A 22,044-nucleotide genomic window follows, 5' to 3' on the forward strand; every position below is an offset into this window, starting at 1 on the left:
TCTGTGACTCTATAATGCTACACATTGTTGTCTAGTTATTCATCATGATCACTGAAAGATTAAGGAGGAGATCAAGCCATCTAAAGAGTGGAGAAGTTGTCCATAGCAATCGGTCAGAATCTAGCTAGCATTTATCAAGTACATTCTATAAAATGATAGGTAAAAACAGGTTGCTATGGGCAACATCTCCACTTGTTCACTTCTCAACTCTATAAAAGGCTTGATACATCTCCCCCTAAATCTGTTGCCAGTTTATAGAGAAGGCCAAGCTGGACACATATATGATCAGGTTGTTTGGCCCAACCATCAATGAGCATCACTGCCCACTTTCCTGTGTGTATGCCTAATTTAATAAAATCATTTTGTTTTGGATCAGTTTTGTTATTGTGGGTAGATAACCGTTTTTCCTGATACTTTTCTCTCCTAGCCAATATATGGCCATGGATCCCCAGATCCAGTTTCATTCCGAAGTGTTAGAGATGGAGACTGTCACTGTGCTGAGGACCGTGAAATAAATCTGGTGGAGCTGGCATTGGCACCAAACGTACTGAAGGGAACAGCAGAGTCTACTGTAAGAGGTATGGAAATGCTTCTGATTGTCTATCAACTTTCATTTTTCTAGAAATCTAGCTAATCTGCTTTTTTATTCTATTCTTCCAGTTCAAGTCTCCTATCTAGATGGTAAAGGAAATCTGGAGCCTCAGGGAACAGGCAAGTTTTAGCCATATATATCCCTACACTAGTCAACATATACAACATGGTAACTCTTACTTCCATCTTTCTCCAGTTCCCGCAGCAGTCTCTCTACTGACAGATGATCTTCTGAAATATTATCAACGTGTAACCAGAGCTGTGCTGGGAGATGACTTGCATCTTATGAAGGTAATTCTATCATTATTCCTAGACACAAACGGACATATCGAGTCCCTAAAAAGTTCCTTAGGGGGTAATTCAGAATTGATTGCAGCAGCAAATTTGTTAGCAGTTGGGGAAAACCATGGGAGTCATTCAGACCTGATCGCTCGCTAGCTATTTTTTGCAGCGCTGCGATCAGATAGTCGCCGCCTACAGGGGAGTGTATTTTAGCTTTGCAAGTGTGCGATCGCATGTGCAGCCGAGTGGTACAAAAAGAGTTTGTGCACTTTCTGAGTAGCTCAGGACTTACTCAGCTGCTGCGATCACTTCAGCCTGTTCAGGATCAGAAATGACATCAGACACCCACCCTGCAAATGCTCGAACACACCTGCGTTTTTCCAAACACTCCCACAAACGCCTTCTTCCTGTCAATCTCCTTGCGATCAGCTGTGCAAATGGATTCTTCGTTAAAGCCATTACACAGCAACGATCCGCTTTGTGCCCGTATGACGCGTGTGCGCATTGCGGTTCATACAGATGCGCAGTTCTGACCTGATCGCAGCAAAAAACCTAGCGTGCGGTCAGGTCTGAATTAGGCCCCATGTGCACTGCAGGCAGGGCAGATATAACATGTGCAGAGAGAGTTAGATTTGGGTGGGTTATTTTGTTTCTCTAACGTCCTAGTGGATGCTGGGGACTCCGTAAGGACCATGGGGAATAGACGGGCTCCGCAGGAGACAGGGCACTTTAAGAAAGAATTTGGATACTGGTGTGCTCTGGCTCCTCCCTCTATGTCCCTTCTCCAGACCTCAGTTTGAATATGTGCCCGGACGAGCTGGGTGCTACTTAGTGAGCTCTCCTGAGCTTGCTATAAGAAAGTATTTTGTTAGGTTTTTTTATTTTCAGAGAGATCTGCTGGCAACAGACTCTCTGCAGCGTGGGACTGAGGGGAGAGAAGCAGCCCTACTCACTGAAGATAGGTCCTGCTTCTTAGGCTACTGAACACCATTAGCTCCAGAGGGATCGTACACAGGTTCTCACCCTTTGTCGTCCGATCCCGGAGCCGCGCCGCCGTCCCCCTCGCAGAGCCGGAAGACAGAAGCCGGTGAAAGAAGCAAGAAGACTTCGAAATCGTCGGCAGAAGACTCCAGTCTTCATTGAGGTAGCGCACAGCACTGCAGCTGTGCGCCATTGCTCCAACATTAAACCCACATACTCCGGTCACTGTAGGGTGCAGGGCGCAGGGGGGGGCGCCCTGGGCAGCAATTAGAGACCTCTTTGGCAAAAGTTTGCATAATATACAGTTGGGCACTGTATATATGCATGAGCCCCGGCCAAAATTGTACATGAAAGCGGGACAGAAGCCCGCCGTCGAGGGGGCGGGGCTTCTTCCTCAGCACTCACCAGCGCCATGTTTTTTCTCCACAGCACCGCTGAGAGGAAGCTTCCCAGTCTCTCCCCTGCAGTTACACGGTAGAAGAGGGTAAAAAGAGAGGGGGGGGCACATAATTAGGCGCAAAAATCAATATAAACAGCAGTTACTGGGTTAACATTAAGTTACTGTGTTATTCCTGGGTTAATAGCGCTGGGGTGTGTGCTGGCATACTCTCTCTGTCTCTCCAAAGGGCCTTATGGGGGAATTGTCTTCAGATGAGCATTCCCTGAGTGTGTGGTGTGTTGGTACGTGTGTGTCGACATGTCTGAAGTAAAAGGCTCCCCTAAGGAGGAGATAGAGCAAATATGTGTGTGTGTGAGGGTGTCTCCGTCGACAACGCCGACACCTGTTTGGATATGTGTAATTAAGTGCTAAGGTGAATTTATTGCACAAAAGATTAGAGAACAGACAGGAAATCTACCCATGTCTGTCCCTATGTCGCAGAGACCTTCAGAGTCTCTCAATGCTCACTATCCAAAATAATAGACACTGATATCGACACGGAGGTTGACTCCAGTGTCGACTACGATAATGCAAAGTTACAGCCAAAATGGCAGAAAAGTATTCAATATATGATTATTGTAATAAAAGATGATTTGCATATCACTGATGACTCATCTGTCCCTGACACAAGGGTACACATGTTTAAGGGGAAGAAAGCTGAGGTAAAATTCCCTCCTCTCATGATGAAAAAGAGCGGGAATCTCCAGACAAGAGACTGCAGTTTCCCACAAAGAATTCTCAGGCAGTATCCTTTCCCCACTAGGGCCAGGATAGGATGGGAATCTTCCCCTAGGGTGTCACGTTTGCCCAAAAGGTAGCCCTGACGTAACAGCTATTCTCAGGGATCCTGCAGATAGCGTGCACATTCTGGTACACTACTCAGACCGGCGATTGTGTCGGCATGGGTTTATATCGCTGTGGCAGTGTGGACAGGTACCTTATCAGCAGAGATTGAGACCCTAGTATGTAGATAGATATATATATATCTATCTATGTATATATAGAGATATATATATATATTAAAGATGCTGTCTTCAGATATATATATATATATATATATATATATATATATATATATATATATATATATATATATATAACAAAAAATCAACCCTAATATCTTGCGCTATACCTCTAGTCTCAAACCAACAAGAAATACCCTCTGTCAGATAAGGTATTAAAAGTAGATTACAAATAGAAATGGATTCTCGTGGGAGCCAATATGCCTTTTGTATGACAATAATTAAAAGTTTTTATTGTACAGAAACAAACGATATTTATCCTAAGCGTTCGTTATTGACACAACCTTCTAAAAATTCATATAAAACAATATTACAATCTTATACATAAATTACAGTTGGATGTGAGGATTTTACAGCCAGGTGATCACAGTCAGAACTCGAAATGGATGTATCTCCAACCAGATGTTTGTGATAAGGACTTTGTTAACCAGACGTTGCAAAACCCAACGCGTTTCGTCCGTTAGGACTTCATCAGGGGTTTGGAATCAGTTCTTATAGTAGGAGTGATTACCATTGATTAGAAAGGTTTAGAATATCCAATGATTACATCCAATCACATATTCAATTCGATAAATATAATATCTAGATAGACTTGTCAGTGAGGTTGCACTTGTTCCTGTAAAAAGGAATAGTTTCGTTCAGGATTTGAAATTTTCCTAAGTTCTCTGTTTGGTGACATGTATAAACAGAGGTAGACTATAAGGTTCCACCATTCTTGATTGAAAATAGGGAACGTAACATCATCTAATTTCAACCAAATTTATATATATTTTTTGAAGTCTATCTAGATATTATATTTATCGAATTGAATATGTGATTGGATGTAATCATTGGATATTCTAAACCTTTCTAATCAATGGTAATCACTCCTACTATAAGAACTGATTCCAAACCCCTGATGAAGTCCTAACGGACGAAACGCGTTGGGTTTTGCAACGTCTGGTTAACAAAGTCCTTATCACAAACATCTGGTTGGAGATACATCCATTTCGAGTTCTGACTGTGATCACCTGGCTGTAAAATCCTCACATCCAACTGTAATTTATGTATAAGATTGTAATATTGTTTTATATGAATTTTTAGAAGGTTGTGTCAATAACGAACGCTTAGGATAAATATCGTTTGTTTCTGTACAATAAAAACTTTTAATTATTGTCATACAAAAGGCATATTGGCTCCCACGAGAATCCATTTCTATTTGTGATATATATATATATAAAACATGCCCAAAGAGACATGAGTATACTGGGTCCTAGAGTCAAAGCTATGTCGATTTCTGCTTGACGTGTCCTGTAGAATATGCAATGGACAGATGATGCCGACTTAAGAGGCATATGGAAGGCTGAGGATTGTGTGGAGAAGGGTTCTCGGACCTGGTCTCCACAGCTATAGCTGGTAATTCTGATATTTTGCCTTATAGTCCTGCACAGCCTAGGAAAGCACGTCATTATCAAATGCAGCCTTTCGAACAAAGAAACAAGAAAGTCCGAGGTGCGTCCTTTCTTGCCAGAGGCGGGGGCAGAGGAAAGAAGCTGCACAACACAGCTAGTTCCCAGGAACAGAAGTCCTCCCCGGCCTCTACAAAAATCCACTGCATGTCGCTGGGGCTCCACAGGCGGAGCTAGGCCCGGTGGGGGCACGCCTTTGTAAGTTCAGCCACAAGTGGGTTCACTCCCTGTTAGATCCCTGGGCAATAGATATTGTGTCTCAGGGATACAAGCTGGACTTTGAGAAGATGCCCCCTCACCGTCGGCCCTGCCGGCTTCCCCCCACGAGAGGGAAACAGTGTTAACTGCAATTCACAAATTGTATCTTCAACAGGTGGTGGTCAAGGTTCCCCTCCTTCAACAAGGAGGGGGTTATTATTCGACCATGTGGTAGTCCCGAAACCGGACGGTTCGGTCAGACTGATATTGAATTTAAAATCCCTGAACATATACCTGAAAAGGTTCAAGTTCAAGATGGAATCGCTAAGAGCGGTCATTGCAAGCCTGAAAGGGGGAGATTTTATGGTGACTCGGGACATAAAGGATGCATACCTTCATGTCCCCATTTATCCACCTCATCAGGCGTACCTCAGAATTGCGGTACGGGATTGTCATTACCAATTTCAGACGTTGCCGTTTGGTCTCTCCACGGCCCCGAGCATGTTCACCAAGGTAATGGCGGAAATGATGGTGCTCCTGCGGAAGCAAGGTATCACTATTATCACGTACTTGGACGATCTCCTCATAAAAGCGAGATCAAGAGCAGTGGCTGAACAGCGTATCACTTTCTCTGGAAGTGTAACGGCAACACGGCTGGATTCTATATATTCCAAAGTCGCAGTTTGTTCCTACAGCTCATCTGCCTCTCCTAGGCATGATCCTAGACACAGACCAGAAAAGGGTTTATCTCCCGGTAGAGAGAGCTCAGGAGCTCCTGACACTGGTCAAGAATCTATTAAAACCAAAACAGGTGTCAGTGCATCACTGCACTCGAGTCCTGGGAAGAATGGTGGCATCATACGAGGCCATTCCCTTCGGCAGGTTCCATGCGAGTACCTTCCAATGGGACTTACTGGACAAGTGTTCCGGATCACATCTTCAGATGCATCGGTTAATCACCCTATCCCCCAGGGCCAGGGTGTCTCTCCTGTGGTGGCTGCAGAGTGCTCACCTTCTCGAAGGTTGCAGATTCGGCATTCAGGACTGGGTCCTGGTGACCACGGATGCAAGCCTCCGAGGGTGGGGGGCAGTCACATAGGGAAGAAATTTCCAAGGGCTGTGGTCAAGTCAGGAGACTTGCCTTCACATCAACATCCTGGAACTAAGGGCCATATACAACGCCCTACGTCAAGCGGAGTCCCTGCTTCGCGACCAACCGGTTCTGATTCAGTCAGACAATAACACCGCAGTGGCTCATGTAAACCGCCAAGGCGGCACAAGGAGCAGGGTGGCAATGGTAGAAGCCACCAGAATTCTTCGCTGGGCGGAGAATCACATAAGAGCACTGTCAGCAGTGTTCATTCCGGGAGTGGACAACTGGGAAGCAGACTTCCTCAGCAGGCACGACCTCCACCCGGGAGAGTGGGGACTTCATCAAGAAGTCTTCACGCAGATTGCAAGGCGGTGGGAACTGCTACAGGTGGACATGATGGCATCCCGCCTCAACAAAAAGCTAGAGATATTGCGCCAGGTCAAGAGACCCTCAGGCGATAGCTGTAGACGCACTAGTGACACCGTGGGTGTTCCAGTCGGTTTATGTATTTCCTCCTCTTCCTCTCATACCAAAGGTGCTGAGAATCATAAGAAAAAGAAGAGTGAGAACAATACTCATTGTTCCGGATTGGCCAAGAAGGACTTGGTATCCGGATCTGCAAGAAATGCTCACAGAGGACCCATGGCCTCTGCCTCTAAGACAGGACTTGTTGCAACAGGGGCCCTGTCTGTTCCAAGACTTACCGCGGCTGCGTTTGACGGCATGGCGGTTGAACGCCGGATCCTAGCAGAAAAAGGCATTCCGGATGAGGTTATTCATACGCTGATAAAGGCTAGGAAGGACGTGACGGCTAAACATTATCACCGTATATGGCGAAAATATGTTGCTTGGTGTGAGGCCAGGAATGCCCCTACGGAGGAATTCCAGCTGGGCCGTTTCCTTCACTTCCTACAGTCGGGAGTGACTTTGGGCCTAAAATTGGGTTCCATTAAGGTCCAGATTTCGGCTCTATCCATTTTCTTTCAAAAAGAACTGGCTTCTCTTCCTGAAGTCCAGACGTTTGTAAAGGGAGTGCTGCATATTCAGCCCCCTTTTGTGCCTCCAGTGGCACCTTGGGATCTTAACGTGGTGTTGAGTTTCCTGAAGTCACACTGGTTTGAGCCACTCAAAACCGTGGAGTTAAAATTTCTCACGTGGAAGGTGGTCATGCTATTAGCCTTGGCTTCAGCTAGGCGTGTGTCAGAATTAGCGGCTTTGTCACATAAAAGCCCCTATCTGGTTTTCCATATAGACAGGGCAGAATTGCGGACCCGTCCACAATTTCTGCCAAAAGTGGTGTCATCCTTTCATATGAACCAGCCTATTGTGGTGCCTGTGGCTACTCGTGACTTGGAGGATTCCGAGTTACTAGATGTGGTCAGGGCTTTGAAGGTTTATGTAGCCAGAACGGCTAGGGTCAGGTAAACAGAATCTTTGTTTATCCTGTATGCTTCCAACAAGCTTGGGGCGCCTGCTTCAAAGCAAACTATTGCTCGCTGGATCTGTAACACGATTCAGCAGGCTCATTCTGCGGCTGGGTTGCCACTGCCTAAATCAGTTAAGGCCCATTCCACAAGGAAGTTGGGCTCTTCTTGGGCGGCTGCCCGAGGGGTCTCGGCATTACAGCTTTGCCGAGCGGCTACTTGGTCAGGTTCAAACACCTTTGCAAAGTTCTACAAGTTTGATACCCTGGCTGAGGAGGACCTTGTGTTTGCTCATTCGGTTCTAAGCAGAGTCATCCGCACTCTCCCGCCCGTTTGGGAGCTTTGGTATAATCCCCATGGTCCTTACGGAGTCCCCAGCATCCACTAGGACGTTAGAGAAAATAAGATTTTACTTACCGGTAAATCTATTTCTCGTAGTCCGTAGTGGATGCTGGGCGCCCGTCCCAAGTGCGGACTTCTTCTGCAATACTTGTATATAGTTATTGCTTAAATAAGGGTTATGTTGGTTGCATCAGGGTTGATCTGATGCTCCGTTGTTGTTCATACTGTTAACTGGGTAAGTTTATCACGAGTTATACGGTGTGATTGGTGTGACTGGTATGAGTCTTGCCCTGGATTCCAAAATCCTTTCCTTGCACTGTCAGCTCTTCCGGGCACAGTTTCTCTAACTGAGGTCTGGAGGAGGGACATAGAGGGAGGAGCCAGAGCACACCAGTATCCAAATTCTTTCTTAAAGTGCCCTGTCTCCTGCGGATCCCGTCTATTCCCCATGGTCCTTACGGAGTCCCCAGCATCCACTACGGACTACGAGAAATAGATTTACCTGTAAGTAAAATCTTATTTTCTGTGCAGGGTAAATACTGGCTGCTTTATTTTTACACTGCAATTTAGATTTCAGTTTGAACACACCCCATCCAAATCTAATGGCCCATACACACTATGCAATATCGTTCACAATCTGAATGATATTGTTCAGTCCTAAATGATATTGCATAACGTGTATGCATGATCCGACGTACGATGCGCGCTCCCGCGGGTCGCCGGCGACATCGGACCGCGTGCAGTCTTGATGAGGTGATATTGTGTGCTTTTGTACTCCACTGATGACTTTTAGTTTCTAGACATCATTTGACATCGTTTATAGGGGGTAATTCCAAGTTGATCGCAGCAGGATTTTTGATAGCAACTGGGCAAAACCATGTGCACTGCAGGGGAGCCAGATATAACATGTGCAGAAAGAGTTAGATTTGGGTGGGTTATTTTATTTCTGTGCAGGGTAAATACTGGCTGCTTTATTTTTACACTGCAAATTAGATTGCAGATTGAACACACCACACCCAAATCTAACTCTTTCTGCACATGTTATATCTGCCTCCCCTGCAGTGCACATGGTTTTGCCCAGTTGCTATCAAGAATCCTGCTGCGATCAACTTGGAATTACCCCCATAGTGTGTACACACAGGGGGTAATTCTGAGTTAATCGCAGCTTCAAGTTTGTTAGCAATTGGGCAAAACCATGTGCACTGCAGGAGAGGCAGATATAACATGTGCAGAGAGAGATAGATTTGGGTGGGGTGTGTTCAATGTGCAATCTAAATTGCAGTGTAAAAATAAAGCAGCCAGTATTTACCCTGCATAGAAACAAAATAACCCACTCAAATCTAACTCTCTGCAAATGTTATATCTGCCCCCCCTGCAGTGCACATGGTTTTTGGCCCAACTGCTAAAGAATTTCCTGCTGCGATCAACTTGGAATTACCCCCACTATTCGATATGATATCGTATACAATATCATATGATATCGTATCGTATGGGATCGCATAATGGCCCTCATTCCGAGTTGTTCGCTCGCAAGCTGCTTTTAGCAGCATTGCACACGCTAAGCCGCCGCCTACTGGGAGTGAATCTTAGCTTATCAAAATTGCGAACGAAAGATTCTCAAAATTGCGAATAGAAATTTCTTAGCAGTTTCTGAGTAGCTCGGGACTAACTCTGCCACTGCGATCAGTTCAGTCAGTTTCGTTCCTGGTTTGACGTCACTAACACACCCAGCGTTCGCCCAGACACTTCCCCGTTTCTCCAGCCACTCCCGCGTTTTTACCAGAAACGGTAGCGTTTTTTCACACACTCCCATAAAACGGCCAGTTTCCGCCCAGAAACACCCACTTCCTGTCAATCACATTACGATCACCAGAACGAAGAAAAAACCTCGTAATGCCGTGAGTAAATTACCAAAGTTCTTAGCAAATTTACTTGGCGCAGTCGCAGTGCGAACATTGCGCATGCGCAATTAGCGGAAAAACGCTGCGATGCGAAGAAAATTACCGAGCGAACAACTCGGATTGACCACCAATGTGTACCCAGCATAACTCTCTCTGCACATGTTATATCTGCACCCCCTTCCTGCAGTGCACATGGTTTTGCCCAACTACTAACAAATTTGCTGCTGCGATCAACTCTGAATTACCTCGTTAGTTTCTGGAGATAGATAGACTATATTCAGCTTTGATCTTTGCACCTCTGTAAAGACCTTATCATGTTCCAATCACATTCTGCTCTTTATCATGGTACAGGTTGAGTATCCCATATCCAAATATTCCGAAATACGGACTTTTTTGAGTGAGAGCGAGATAGTGAAACCTATGTTTTTGATGGCTCAATGTACACAAACTTTGTTTAATACACAAAGTTATTAAAAATATTGTATTAAATGACCTTCAGGCTGTGTGTATAAGGTGTATATGAAACATAAATGAATTGTGTGAATGCAGACACACTTTGTTTAATGCACAAAATTATAAAAAATATTGGCTAAAATGACCTTCAGGCTGTGTGTATAAGGTGTATATGTAACATAAATGCATTCTGTGCTTAGATTTAGGTCCCATCACCATGATATCTCATTATGGGATGCAATTATTCCAAAATACGGAAAAATCCGATATCCAAAATACCTCTGGTCCCAAGCATTTTGGATAAGGGATACTCAACCTGTATCTGTTCTTTCTCAATCTCACCCAGGTGGCTCTTCAAGATTTACAGACAAATTCAAAGGTTGCTGCTCTGCTACCATATTTTGTGTATGTGGTCAGTGGGGTGAGTATAGAATTCCAATGAAGTACCAATGAAAATGTGTTTCTAAAAATCAAATAGGGCATCTAGTTTAAAGTGAGTTTTATACAGTGCTAGTGAAAGTGGGAGGCCGGTATACTATGCCAAACCTTTATTATTATTATTATTATTATTATTCTTATTATTCTTATTATTCTTATTACTACTGTTAATTTATATAGGGGGGTAACATTGGCTGTACAGGTTTTTTTTTTTTTTAAATTTCGCATGATGACCTTAAGAGATGTATCATCCATGGAGAGTTTCCAATCTGAAGGAATACATGTATTAGGAGGTCTAATTTGTTCATATTGGACAAGCCACAGGATTGGCCTCTGCCCACTAAGAATACAGAAGTGTGAGCTATGAGGAGCCACTATCTATATTGACTCATTTTCATGCATTGAGGAAGTCTGAGTAATAGAAGGGAAAGATTGTACAACAAGATGCAAAGTGGATTCAAGATGGGAACTTCTTGAGAAGGTGAATTTTAGGGATAGCTTTTAAAGATTTAGAACTTTAGGAGGTTCCTGAGAGAGCATGCTCTGTGGTTTGGATTAAGCTCTAAGGTATTTATATATCAGAAGTAATTTTCGTATGTATTGACACATGTCAATTTCAGCTTGCAATTTATATAGTTGAATATCAATGTACAGTATATTCTAAGGCAACAAGTAAGAGAAACAATACATCCTGTCAGAATAAATATGCCCCTTTTCTCTAACGTCCTAAGTGGATGCTGGGGACTCCGTAAGGACCATGGGGAATAGCGGCTCCGCAGGAGACTGGGCACATCTAAAGAAAGCTTTAGGACTAACTGGTGTGCACTGGCTCCTCCCCCTATGACCCTCCTCCAAGCCCCAGTTAGATTTCTGTGCCCGACGAGAAGGGTGCACACTAGGGGCTCTCCTGAGCTTCTTAGTGAAAGTTTTAGTTTAGGTTTGTTATTTTCAGTGAGACCTGCTGGCAACAGGCTCACTGCATCGAGGGACTAAGGGGAGAAGAAGCGAACTCACCTGAGTGCAGAGTGGATTGGGCTTCTTGGCTACTGGACATTAGCTCCAGAGGGACGATCACAGGCCCAGCCTGGATGGGTCCCGGAGCCGCGCCGCCGGCCCCCTTACAGAGCCAGAAGAGCGAAGAGGTCCGGAAAAATCGGCGGCAGAAGACGTTCCTGTCTTCAATAAGGTAGCGCACAGCACTGCAGCTGTGCGCCATTGCTCTCAGCACACTTCATACTCCGGTCACTGAGGGTGCAGGGCGCTGGGGGGGCGCCCTGAGACGCAATAAAACATGATAAAAATACCTTACATGGCAAAAAATACATCACATATAGCTCCTGGGCTATATGGATGCATTTAACCCCTGCCAGAATATACAGAAAAACGGGAGATAAGGCCGCCAAAAAGGGGGCGGAGTCTATCTCCTCAGCACACTGGCGCCATTTTCCCTCACAGCTCAGTTGGAGGGAAGCTCCCTGGCTCTTCCCTGCAGTCACTACACAACAGAAAGGGTTAAAAAAAGAGGGGGGCACTAATTAGGCGCAGTATTAAAACATACAGCAGCTATAAGGGGAAAAACACTTATATAAGGTTATCCCTGTATATATATATATATATATATATATAGCGCTCTGGTGTGTGCTGGCATACTCTCCCTCTGTCTCCCCAAAGGGCTAGTGGGGTCCTGTCCTCTATCAGAGCATTCCCTGTGTGTGTGCTGTGTGTCGGTACGTTTGTGTCGACATGTATGAGGAGAAAAATGATGTGGAGACGGATCAGAGTGTCTGTAACAGTGATGTCACCACCTAGGGGGTCGACACCTGAGTGGATGTACTGTTGAAAATTACGTGATAGTGTCAGCTCTGTATAAAAAAACAGTGGTTGACATGAGACAGCCGGCTACTCAGCTTGTGCCTGTCCAGACGTCTCATAGGCCGTCAGGGGCTCTAAAGCGCCCGTTACCTCAGATGGCAGATACAGACGCCGACACGGATACTGACTCCTGTGTCGACGGTGAAGAGACAACCGTGATTTCCAGTAGGGCCACACGTTACATGATTGAGATAATGGAAAATGTTTTATACATTTCTGATAATACGAGTACCACCAAAAAGGGGTATTATGTTCGGTGAGGGAAAAACTACCTGTAGTTTTCCTGAATCTGAGAAATAAAATGAGGTGTGTGATGATGCGTGGGTTTCCCCCCGATAACAATTGATAATTTCTTAAAAAGTATTGGTGTATACCCTTTCCCGCCAGAGGTTAGGGTGCGTTGGGAAACACCCCCTAGGGGGGATAAGGCGCTCACACGCTTGTAAGAACAAGGGCTCTACCCTCTCATGAGATGGCCGCCCTTAAGGATCCTGCTGATAGAAAGCAGGAGGGTATCCAAAAAATGTATTCACACACATACTGGTGTTATACTGCGACCAGCAATCGCCTCAGCCTGGAGGTGCAGTGCTGGGTTGGCATGGTCGGATTCCCTGACTGGAAATATTGATATCCTAGATAAGGATAGTATATTATTGCCTATAGAGCATTTAAAAGATGCATTTCTATATATGCATGATGCACAGCGGAATATTTGCCGACTGGCATCAAGTATAAGTGCGTTGTCCAATTCTACCAGTAAAATGGTCAGGTGATGCGGATTCCAAACGGCATTTGGAAGTATTGCCTTTGAAAAGGGACATTTGGGGTCGGTCTTTTAGACCTGGTGGCCACGGCAACAACTGGGAAATCCACGTTTGTACCCCAGGTCGCCTCTCAAAATAAGACGCCGTATTATCAGGCGCAGTCCTTTGTTGGCAAGCGGACAAAAGGTTCCTCTTTTCTGCTCGTGACAGAGGGAGAGGAAAAAGGCTGAAGAGATTAGCCAGTTCCCAGGAACAGAAACCCTTTCCCGCCTCTGCCAAGCCCTCGGTATGACGCTAGGGCCTTACAAGCTCAGGCACGGTGGGGGCCCGTTCTCAATGAATTTCAGTGCGCAGTGGGCTCACTCGCAAGTAGACCCCTGGATCCTTCAGGTAATATCTCAAGGGTACATATTGGAATTCGAGACGTCTCCCCCTCGCCGTTTCAAAAAGTCGGCTTTACCGACGTCTCCCTCTGACAGGGAGGCAGTTTGGGAAGCCATTCACAAGCTGTATTCCCAGCAGGTGATAATCAAGGTACCCCTCCTGCAACAGGGAACGGGGTATTATTCCACACTATTGTGGTACCGAAGCCAGACAGCTCGGTGAGACCGATTCTAAATCTTTGAACACTTACATACAGAGGTTCAAATTCAAGATTGAGTCACTCAGAGCAGTGATTGCGAACCTGGAAGAAGGGGACTACATGATGTCTCGGGACATCAAGGATGCTTACCTTCATGTCAAAATTTACCCTTCTCACCAAGGGTACCTCAGGTTATGGTACAGAACTGTCACTATCAGTTCAGACGCTGCCGTAGGGATGGTCCACGGCACCCCGGGTCTTTACCAAGGTAATGGCCGAAATGATATCCCTTCGAAGGAAGGGAATTTTAGTTATCCCTTACTTGGACGATTCCCTGATAAGGGTAAGATCCAGGGAACAGTTGGAAGTCGGTGTAGCACTATCTCAGGTAGTGTTGCGGCAGCACGATTGGATTCTCAATATTCCAAAATCGCAGCTGGTTCCGACGACTTGTCTTCTGTTTCCTAGGGATGTTCCTGGACACAGTCCAGAAAAAAGGTGTTTCTCCCGGAAGAGAAAGCCAGTGAGTTATCCGAGCTAGTCAGGAACCTCCTAAAACCGAACCAAGTCTCAGTGCATCAATGCACAAGGGTTCTGGGTAAAAATGGTGGCTTCCTACGAAGCAATCCCATTCGTTAGATTCCACGCAAGAACTTTCCAGTGGAACCTACTGGACAAATGGTCCGGGTCGCATTTTCAGATGCATCAGCGGATAACCCTGTCACCAAGGACAAGGGTATCCATCCTGTGGTGGTTGCAGAGTGCTCATCTTCTAGAGGGCCACAGATTTGGCATTCAGGACTGGGTCCTGGTGACCACGGATGCCAGCCTGCGAGGCTGGGGAGCAGTCACACAGGGAAGGAATATCCAGGGCTTAGGGTCAAGCCTGGATACATCACTTCACATAAATATCCTGAAGCTAAGGGCCATTTACAATGCTCTAAGCTTAGCAAGACCTCTGCTTCAAGGTCAGCCGGTGTTGATCCAGTCGGACAACATCATGGCAGTCACCCACGTAAACAGACAGGGTGGCACAAGAAGCAGGAGGGCAATGGCAGAAGCTGCAGGGATTCTTCGCTGGGCGGAAAATCATGTGATAGCACTGTCAACAGTATTCATTCCGGGAGTGGACAACTGGGAAGCAGACTTCCTCAGCACGACCTCCACCCGGGAGAGTGGGGACTTCACCCAGAAGTCGTCCACATGATTAAAAAACTCGACAGGTATTGCGCCAGGTCAAGAGACCCTCAGGCAATAGTTGTAGACGCTCTGGTAACACCGTGGGTGTACCAGTCAGTGTATGTGTTCCCTCCTCTGCCTCTCATACCCAAGGTACTGAGATTGATAAGATGGAGAGGAGAAAGCACTATATTCGTGGCTCCGGATTGGCCAAGAAGGACTTGGTAACCGGAACTTCAAGAGATGCTCACGGAGGATCCGTGGCCTCTACCTCTAAGAAGGGACCTGCTCCAGCAAGGACCCTGTCTGTTCCAAGACTTACCGCGGCTGCGTTTGACGGCATGCGGGTTGAACACCGGATCCTGAAGGAAAAAAGGCATTCCGGATGAAGTCATCCATATCCTGATCTAAAGCCAGGAAGGATGTAACCGCAAAAACATTATCACCGCAATTGGCGAAAATATGTTGCGTAGTGCGAGGCCAGTAAGGCCCGACGGAGGAAATTCAACTGGGTCGATTCCTACATTTCCTGCAAACAGGAGTGTCTATGGGCCTGAAATTGGGGTCCATTAAGGTTCAGATTTCGGCCCTGTCAATTTTCTTCCAAAAAAGAACTAGCTTCAGTCCCTGAAGTTTAGACGTTTGTAAAAGGGGTACTGCATATACAGCCTCCTTTTGTGCCTCCAGTGGCAATTTGGGATCTCAATGTAGTTTGGGTTCCAAAAGTCACATTGGTTTGAACCACTTAAATCTGTGGAGTTAAAATATCTCACATGGAAAGTGGTCATGCTGTTGGCCCTGGCCTGGGCCAGGCGCGTGTCAGAATTGGCGGCTTTATCCTGTAAAAGCCCTTATCTGATTTTCCATTCGGACAGGGCGGAATTGAGGACTCGTCCTCAGTTTCTCCCTAAGGTGGTTCCAGCGTTTTCACCTGAACCAACCTATTGTGGTGCCTGCGGCTACTAGGGACTTGGAGGAATCCAAGTTGCTGGATGTTGTCAGGGCCCTGAAAATATTTCCAGGACGGCTGGAGTCAGGAAATCTGACTCGCTGTTTATCCTGTATGCACCCAACAAGCTGGGTGCTCCTGCTTCTAAGCAGACTATTGCTCGTTGGATTTGTAGTACAATTCAGCTTGCACATTCTGTGGCAGGCCTGCCACAGCTAAAATCTGTAAAAGCCCGTTCCACAAGGAAAGTGGGCTCATCTTGGGCGGCTGCCCGAGGGGTCTCGGCTTTACAACTTTGCCGAGCAGCTACTTGGTCAGGGGCAAACACGTTTGCTAAATTCTACAAATTTGATACCCTGGCTGAGGAGGACCTGGAGTTCTCTCATTCGGTGCTGCAGAGTCATCCGCACTCTCCCGCCCGTTTGGGAGCTTTGGTATAATCCCCATGGTCCTTACGGAGTCCCCAGCATCCACTTAGGACGTTAGAGAAAATAAGAATTTACTTACCGATAATTCTATTTCTCATAGTCCATAGTGGATGCTGGGCGCCCATCCCAAGTGCGGATTGTCTGCAATACTTGTACATAGTTATTGTTACAAAAATCGGGTTATTATTGTTGGGAGCCATCTTTTCAGAGGCTCCTCTGTTATCATACTGTTAACTGGGTTCAGATCACAAGTTATACGGTGTGATTGGTGTGGCTGGTATGAGTCTTACCCGGGATTCAAAATCCTTCCTTATTGTGTACGCTCGTCCGGGCACAGTATCCTAACTGAGGCTTGGAGGAGGGTCATAGGGGGGAGGAGCCAGTGCACACCAGTTAGTCCTAAAGCTTTCTTTAGATGTGCCCAGTCTCCTGCGGAGCCGCTATTCCCCATGGTCCTTACGGAGTCCCCAGCATCCACTACGGACTATGAGAAATAGAATTATCGGTAAGTAAATTCTTATTATTCCCTCTCCCTGCAGTGCTTCAGGGGGAGGCCAGGATGGGGTAATTCTTACCCCACAGCTAGAAGGGAGGGGGAGGGGGGGGGGGGCAGCACGCAACTTTAGCTGACCATGTTGGAACGCTCACCCCTTTCCTTCATGTCTAGACCAGGCTAGGAGTAGTGGTGTAATAGTGAACACTGTTCTACTCTTAAGGAATACATTATAGGATCAGTCATGTTTGTGTATTTCTGTGTCAATGTCTTCTTTTTTTCCCCCTCCCAATTCATATAATTTTCTTTCTTTATTTCAGGTTAAGTCAGTCAGTCATGACCTGGAACAGCTGAGCCGTCTGTTGCAGTTGGTGCGGTCTCTGCTGTGGAATCCCTTTCTGTATTTGGGTAGTTACGGATGCAGTCTCATGCAGAGTGTACTATACTGTGTAACAGAGCCGCTTGCTGCCTCCATAAATCCTCTCAATGACCACTGGACTTTGCGAGACTACGGAGCAGGATTACTCAGTTGTATATGGTGAGGGCAGTCTACTACAGGCATATACAAACAGATATATAAAGGTTATAACTAGAAAAAAAATGGTAACTGTCCAATGGGTAATAGTTATTTCTCTAACGTCCTAGTGGATGCTGGGGACTCCGAAAGGACCATGGGGAATAGCGGCTCCGCAGGAGACTGGGCACAAAGTAAAAGCTTTAGGACTAGCTGGTGTGCACTGGCTCCTCCCCCTATGACCCTCCTCCAAGCCTCTGTTAAGATTTTGTGCCCGAACGAGAAGGGTGCAATCTAGGTGGCTCTCCTGAGCTGCTTAGAGTAAAAGTTTAAATAGGTTTTTTTATTTTCAGTGAGACCTGCTGGCAACAGGCTCACTGCATCGAGGGACTAAGGGGAGAAGAAGCGAACTCACCTGCGTGCAGAGTGGATTGGGCTTCTTAGGCTACTGGACATTAGCTCCAGAGGGACGATCACAGGCCCAGCCATGGATGGGTCCCGGAGCCGCGCCGCCGGCCCCCTTACAGAGCCAGAAGAGTGAAGAGGTCCGGAAAATCGGCGGCAGAAGACGTCCTGTCTTCAATAAGGTAGCGCACAGCACCGCAGCTGTGCGCCATTGCTCTCAGCACACTTCACACTCCGGTCACTGAGGGTGCAGGGCGCTGGGGGGGGGCGCCCTGGGACGCAATGAAAATACCTTAAATGGCTAAAAATACATCACATATAGCTCCTGGGCTATATGGATGTATTTAACCCCTGCCAGTTTTCCACAAAAAAGCGGGAGAAAGGCCACCGAAAAAGGGGCGGAGCCTATCTCCTCAGCACACAAGCGCCATTTTTTCCTCACAGCTCCGTTGGAGGAAGGCTCCCTGACTCTCCCCTGCAGTCCTGCACAACAGAAACAGGGTAAAACAAGAGAGGGGGGGCACTAAATTGGCATATTAATATATACAGCAGCTATATTAGGGAAAAACACTTATATAAGGTTATCCCTGTATATATATAGCGCTCTGGTGTGTGCTGGCAAACTCTCCCTCTGTCTCCCCAAAGGGCTAGTGGGGTCCTGTCCTCTATCAGAGCATTCCCTGTGTGTGTGCTGTGTGTCGGTACGCTGTGTCGACATGTATGAGGAGGAAAATGGTGTGGAGGCGGAGCAATTGCCTGTGTTAGTGATGTCACCCCCTAGGGAGTCGACACCTGACTGGATGGTCTTATGGAAAGAATTACGTGATAGTGTCGGCACTTTACAAAAGACTGTTGACGACATGAGACAGCCGGCAAATCAGTTAATACCTGTACAGGCGTCTCAAACACCGTCAGGGGCTATAAAACGCCCGTTACCTCAGGTCGATACAGACACTGACACGGACACTGACTCCAGTGTCGACGGTGAGGAAACAAACGTATTTTCCAGTAGGGCCACACGTTACATGATCACGGCAATGAAGGAGGTTTTGAACATTTCTGATACTACAAGTACCACAAAAAAGGGTATTATGTGGGGTGTGAAAAAACTACCCGTAGTTTTTCCTGAATCAGATGAATTAAATGAGGTGTGTGATGAAGCGGGGGTTTCCCCCGATAAAAAACTGCTAATTTCTAAAAAATTATTGGCATTATACCCTTTCCCACCAGAGGTTAAGGCGCGTTGGGAAACACCCCCTAGCGTAGATAAGGCACTCACACGCTTATCAAAACAAGTGGCGTTACCGTCCCCTGATACGGCCGCCCTCAAGGAACCAGCTGATAGGAAGCTGGAAAATATCCTTAAAAGTATATACACACATACTGGTATTATACTGCGACCAGCAATCGCCTCAGCCTGGATGTGCAGTGCTGGGGTGGCTTGGTCGGATTCCCTGACTGAAAATATTGATACCCTGGACAGGGACAATATATTATTGACTATAGAGCATTTAAAGGATGCATTTCTATATATGCGAGATGCACAGAGGGATATTTGCACTCTGGCATCAAGAGTAAGTGCGATGTCCATTTCTGCCAGAAGAGGATTATGGACGCGACAGTGGTCAGGGGATGCGGATTCCAAACGGCATATGGAAGTATTGCCGTATAAAGGGGAGGAGTTATTTGGGGTCGGTCTATCGGACCTGGTGGCCACGGCTGGAAAATCCACCTTTTTACCCCAAGTCACCTCGCAGCAGAAAAAGATACCGTCTTTTCAGGCTCAGTCCTTTCGTCCCCATAAGGGCAAGCGGGCAAAAGGCCACTCATATCTGCCCCGGGGCAGAGGAAGGGGAAAAAGACTGCAGCAAGCAGCCTCTTCCCACGAACAGAAGCCCTCCCCCGCTTCTGCCAAGTCCTCAGCATGACGCTGGGGCCTTACAAGCGGACTCAGGCACGGTGGGGGCCCGTCTCAAGAATTTCAGCGCGCAGTGGGCACACTCGCAAGTGGACCCCTGGATCCTGCAGGTAGTATCTCAGGGGTACAAATTGGAATTCGAGACGTCTCCCCCTCGCCGGTTCCTGAAGTCTGCTTTACCAACGTCTCCCCCCGACAGGGAGGCGGTATTGGAAGCCATTCACAAGCTGTATTCCCAGCAGGTGATAATCAAGGTAAACAGGGAAAGGGGTATTATTCCACGCTGTTTGTGGTACCGAAGCCGGACGGCTCGGTGAGACCCATTTTAAATCTGAAATCCTTGAACACTTACATAAAAAGGTTCAAGTTCAAGATGGAGTCACTCAGAGCAGTGATAGCGAACCTGGAAGAAGGGGACTATATGGTGTCTCTGGACATCAAGGATGCTTACCTCCATGTCCCAATTTGCCCTTCTCACCAAGGGTACCTCAGGTTTGTGGTACAGAACTGTCACTATCAGTTTCAGACGCTGCCGTTTGGATTGTCCACGGCACCCCGGGTCTTTACCAAGGTAATGGCCGAAATGATGATTCTTCTTCGAAGAAAAGGCGTCTTAATTATCCCTTACTTGGACGATCTCCTGATAAGGGCAAGGTCCAGAGAACAGTTAGAGGTCGGAGTAGCACTATCTCAAGTAGTACTACGACAGCACGGATGGATTCTAAATATTCCAAAATCACAGCTGATTCCGACGACACGTCTGCTGTTCCTAGGAATGATTCTGGACACAGTACAGAAAAAGGTGTTTCTCCCGGAGGAGAAAGCCAAGGAGTTATCCGACCTAGTCAGGAACCTCCTAAGACCAGGCCAAGTGTCAGTACATCAATGCACAAGGGTCCTGGGAAAGATGGTGGCTTCTTACGAAGCGATTCCATTCGGCAGATTCCACGCAAGAACTTTTCAGTGGGATCTGCTGGACAAATGGTCCGGATCGCATCTTCAAATGCATCAGCGGATAACCCTGTCTCCAAGGACAAGGGTGTCTCTCCTGTGGTGGTTACAGAGTGCTCATCTCCTAGAGGGCCGCAGATTCGGCATTCAGGATTGGGTCCTGGTGACCACGGATGCCAGCCTGAGAGGCTGGGGAGCAGTCACACAGGGAAGAAATTTCCAGGGCTTGTGGTCAAGCATGGAAACGTCACTTCACATAAATATCCTGGACCTAAGGGCCATTTACAATGCCCTAAGTCAGGCAAGACCTCTGCTTCAGGGTCAGCCGGTGTTGATCCAGTCGGACAACATCACGGCAGTCGCCCACGTAAACAGACAGGGCGGCACAAGAAGCAGGAGGGCAATGATGGAAGTGGCAAGGATTCTTCGCTGGGCGGAGAATCATGTGATAGCACTGTCAGCAGTGTTCATTCCGGGAGTGGACAACTGGGAAGCAGACTTCCTCAGCAGACACGATCTTCACCCGGGGGAGTGGGGACTTCACCCAGAAGTATTCCACATGATTGTGAACCGTTGGGAAAAACCAAAGGTGGACATGATGGCGTCCCGCCTCAACAAGATATTGCGCCAGGTCAAGGGACCCTCAGGCAATAGCTGTGGACGCTCTGGTAACACCGTGGGTGTACCAGTCAGTGTATGTGTTCCCTCCTCTTCCTCTCATACCAAAAGTACTGAGAATCATAAGAAGGAGAGGAGTAAAGACTATACTCGTGGCTCCGGATTGGCCAAGAAGGACTTGGTACCCGGAAATTCAAGAGATGCTCACGGAAGACCCGTGGCCTCTACCTCTAAGAAAGGACCTGCTCCAGCAGGGACCATGTCTGTTCTAAGACTTACCGCGGCTGCGTTTGACGGCATGGCGGTTGAACGCCGGATCCTGAAGGAAAAAGGCATTCCGGATGAAGTCATCCCTACCCTGATCAAAGCCAGGAAGGATGTAACCATACAACATTATCACCGTATTTGGCGTAAATATGTTGCGTGGTGCGAGGCCAGGAAGGCCCCTACAGAGGAATTTCAACTGGGTCGTTTCCTGCATTTCCTGCAAACAGGACTGTCTATGGGCCTCAAATTAGGGTCCATTAAGGTTCAAATTTCGGCCCTGTCAATATTCTTCCAAAAAGAACTGGCTTCTGTTCCTGAAGTTCAGACGTTTGTCAAGGGAGTACTGCATATACAGCCTCCTTTTGTGCCTCCAGTGGCACCTTGGGATCTCAATGTAGTTTTGGGATTCCTAAAATCACATTGGTTTGAACCACTCACCACTGTGGACTTAAAATATCTCACATGGAAAGTGGTAATGCTGTTAGCCCTGG

The 22,044-nt window shown here is 46.8% G+C and overlaps 1 protein-coding gene across 3 annotated transcripts in view; it reads left to right on the forward strand.

The window, feature by feature from the left end:
• The window catches only part of TAF6L (TATA-box binding protein associated factor 6 like), a 99,726-nt gene that overhangs the window by 36,051 nt on the left and 41,631 nt on the right, over nt 1–22,044 (forward strand). For all 3 annotated transcript variants that reach the window (XM_063944993.1, XM_063944995.1, XM_063944994.1), the window contains exons 4-8: nt 428–578; nt 661–711; nt 788–882; nt 10,521–10,595; nt 17,201–17,418. In XM_063944993.1, coding sequence (XP_063801063.1) covers nt 428–578; nt 661–711; nt 788–882; nt 10,521–10,595; nt 17,201–17,418 — 590 coding nt within the window. The remainder of the gene's footprint in view (nt 1–427; nt 579–660; nt 712–787; nt 883–10,520; nt 10,596–17,200; nt 17,419–22,044) is intronic.

This window comes from Pseudophryne corroboree, chromosome 11 (genome assembly GCF_028390025.1).
Source record: "Pseudophryne corroboree isolate aPseCor3 chromosome 11, aPseCor3.hap2, whole genome shotgun sequence".
Lineage (NCBI taxonomy): Eukaryota > Metazoa > Chordata > Amphibia > Anura > Myobatrachidae > Pseudophryne > Pseudophryne corroboree.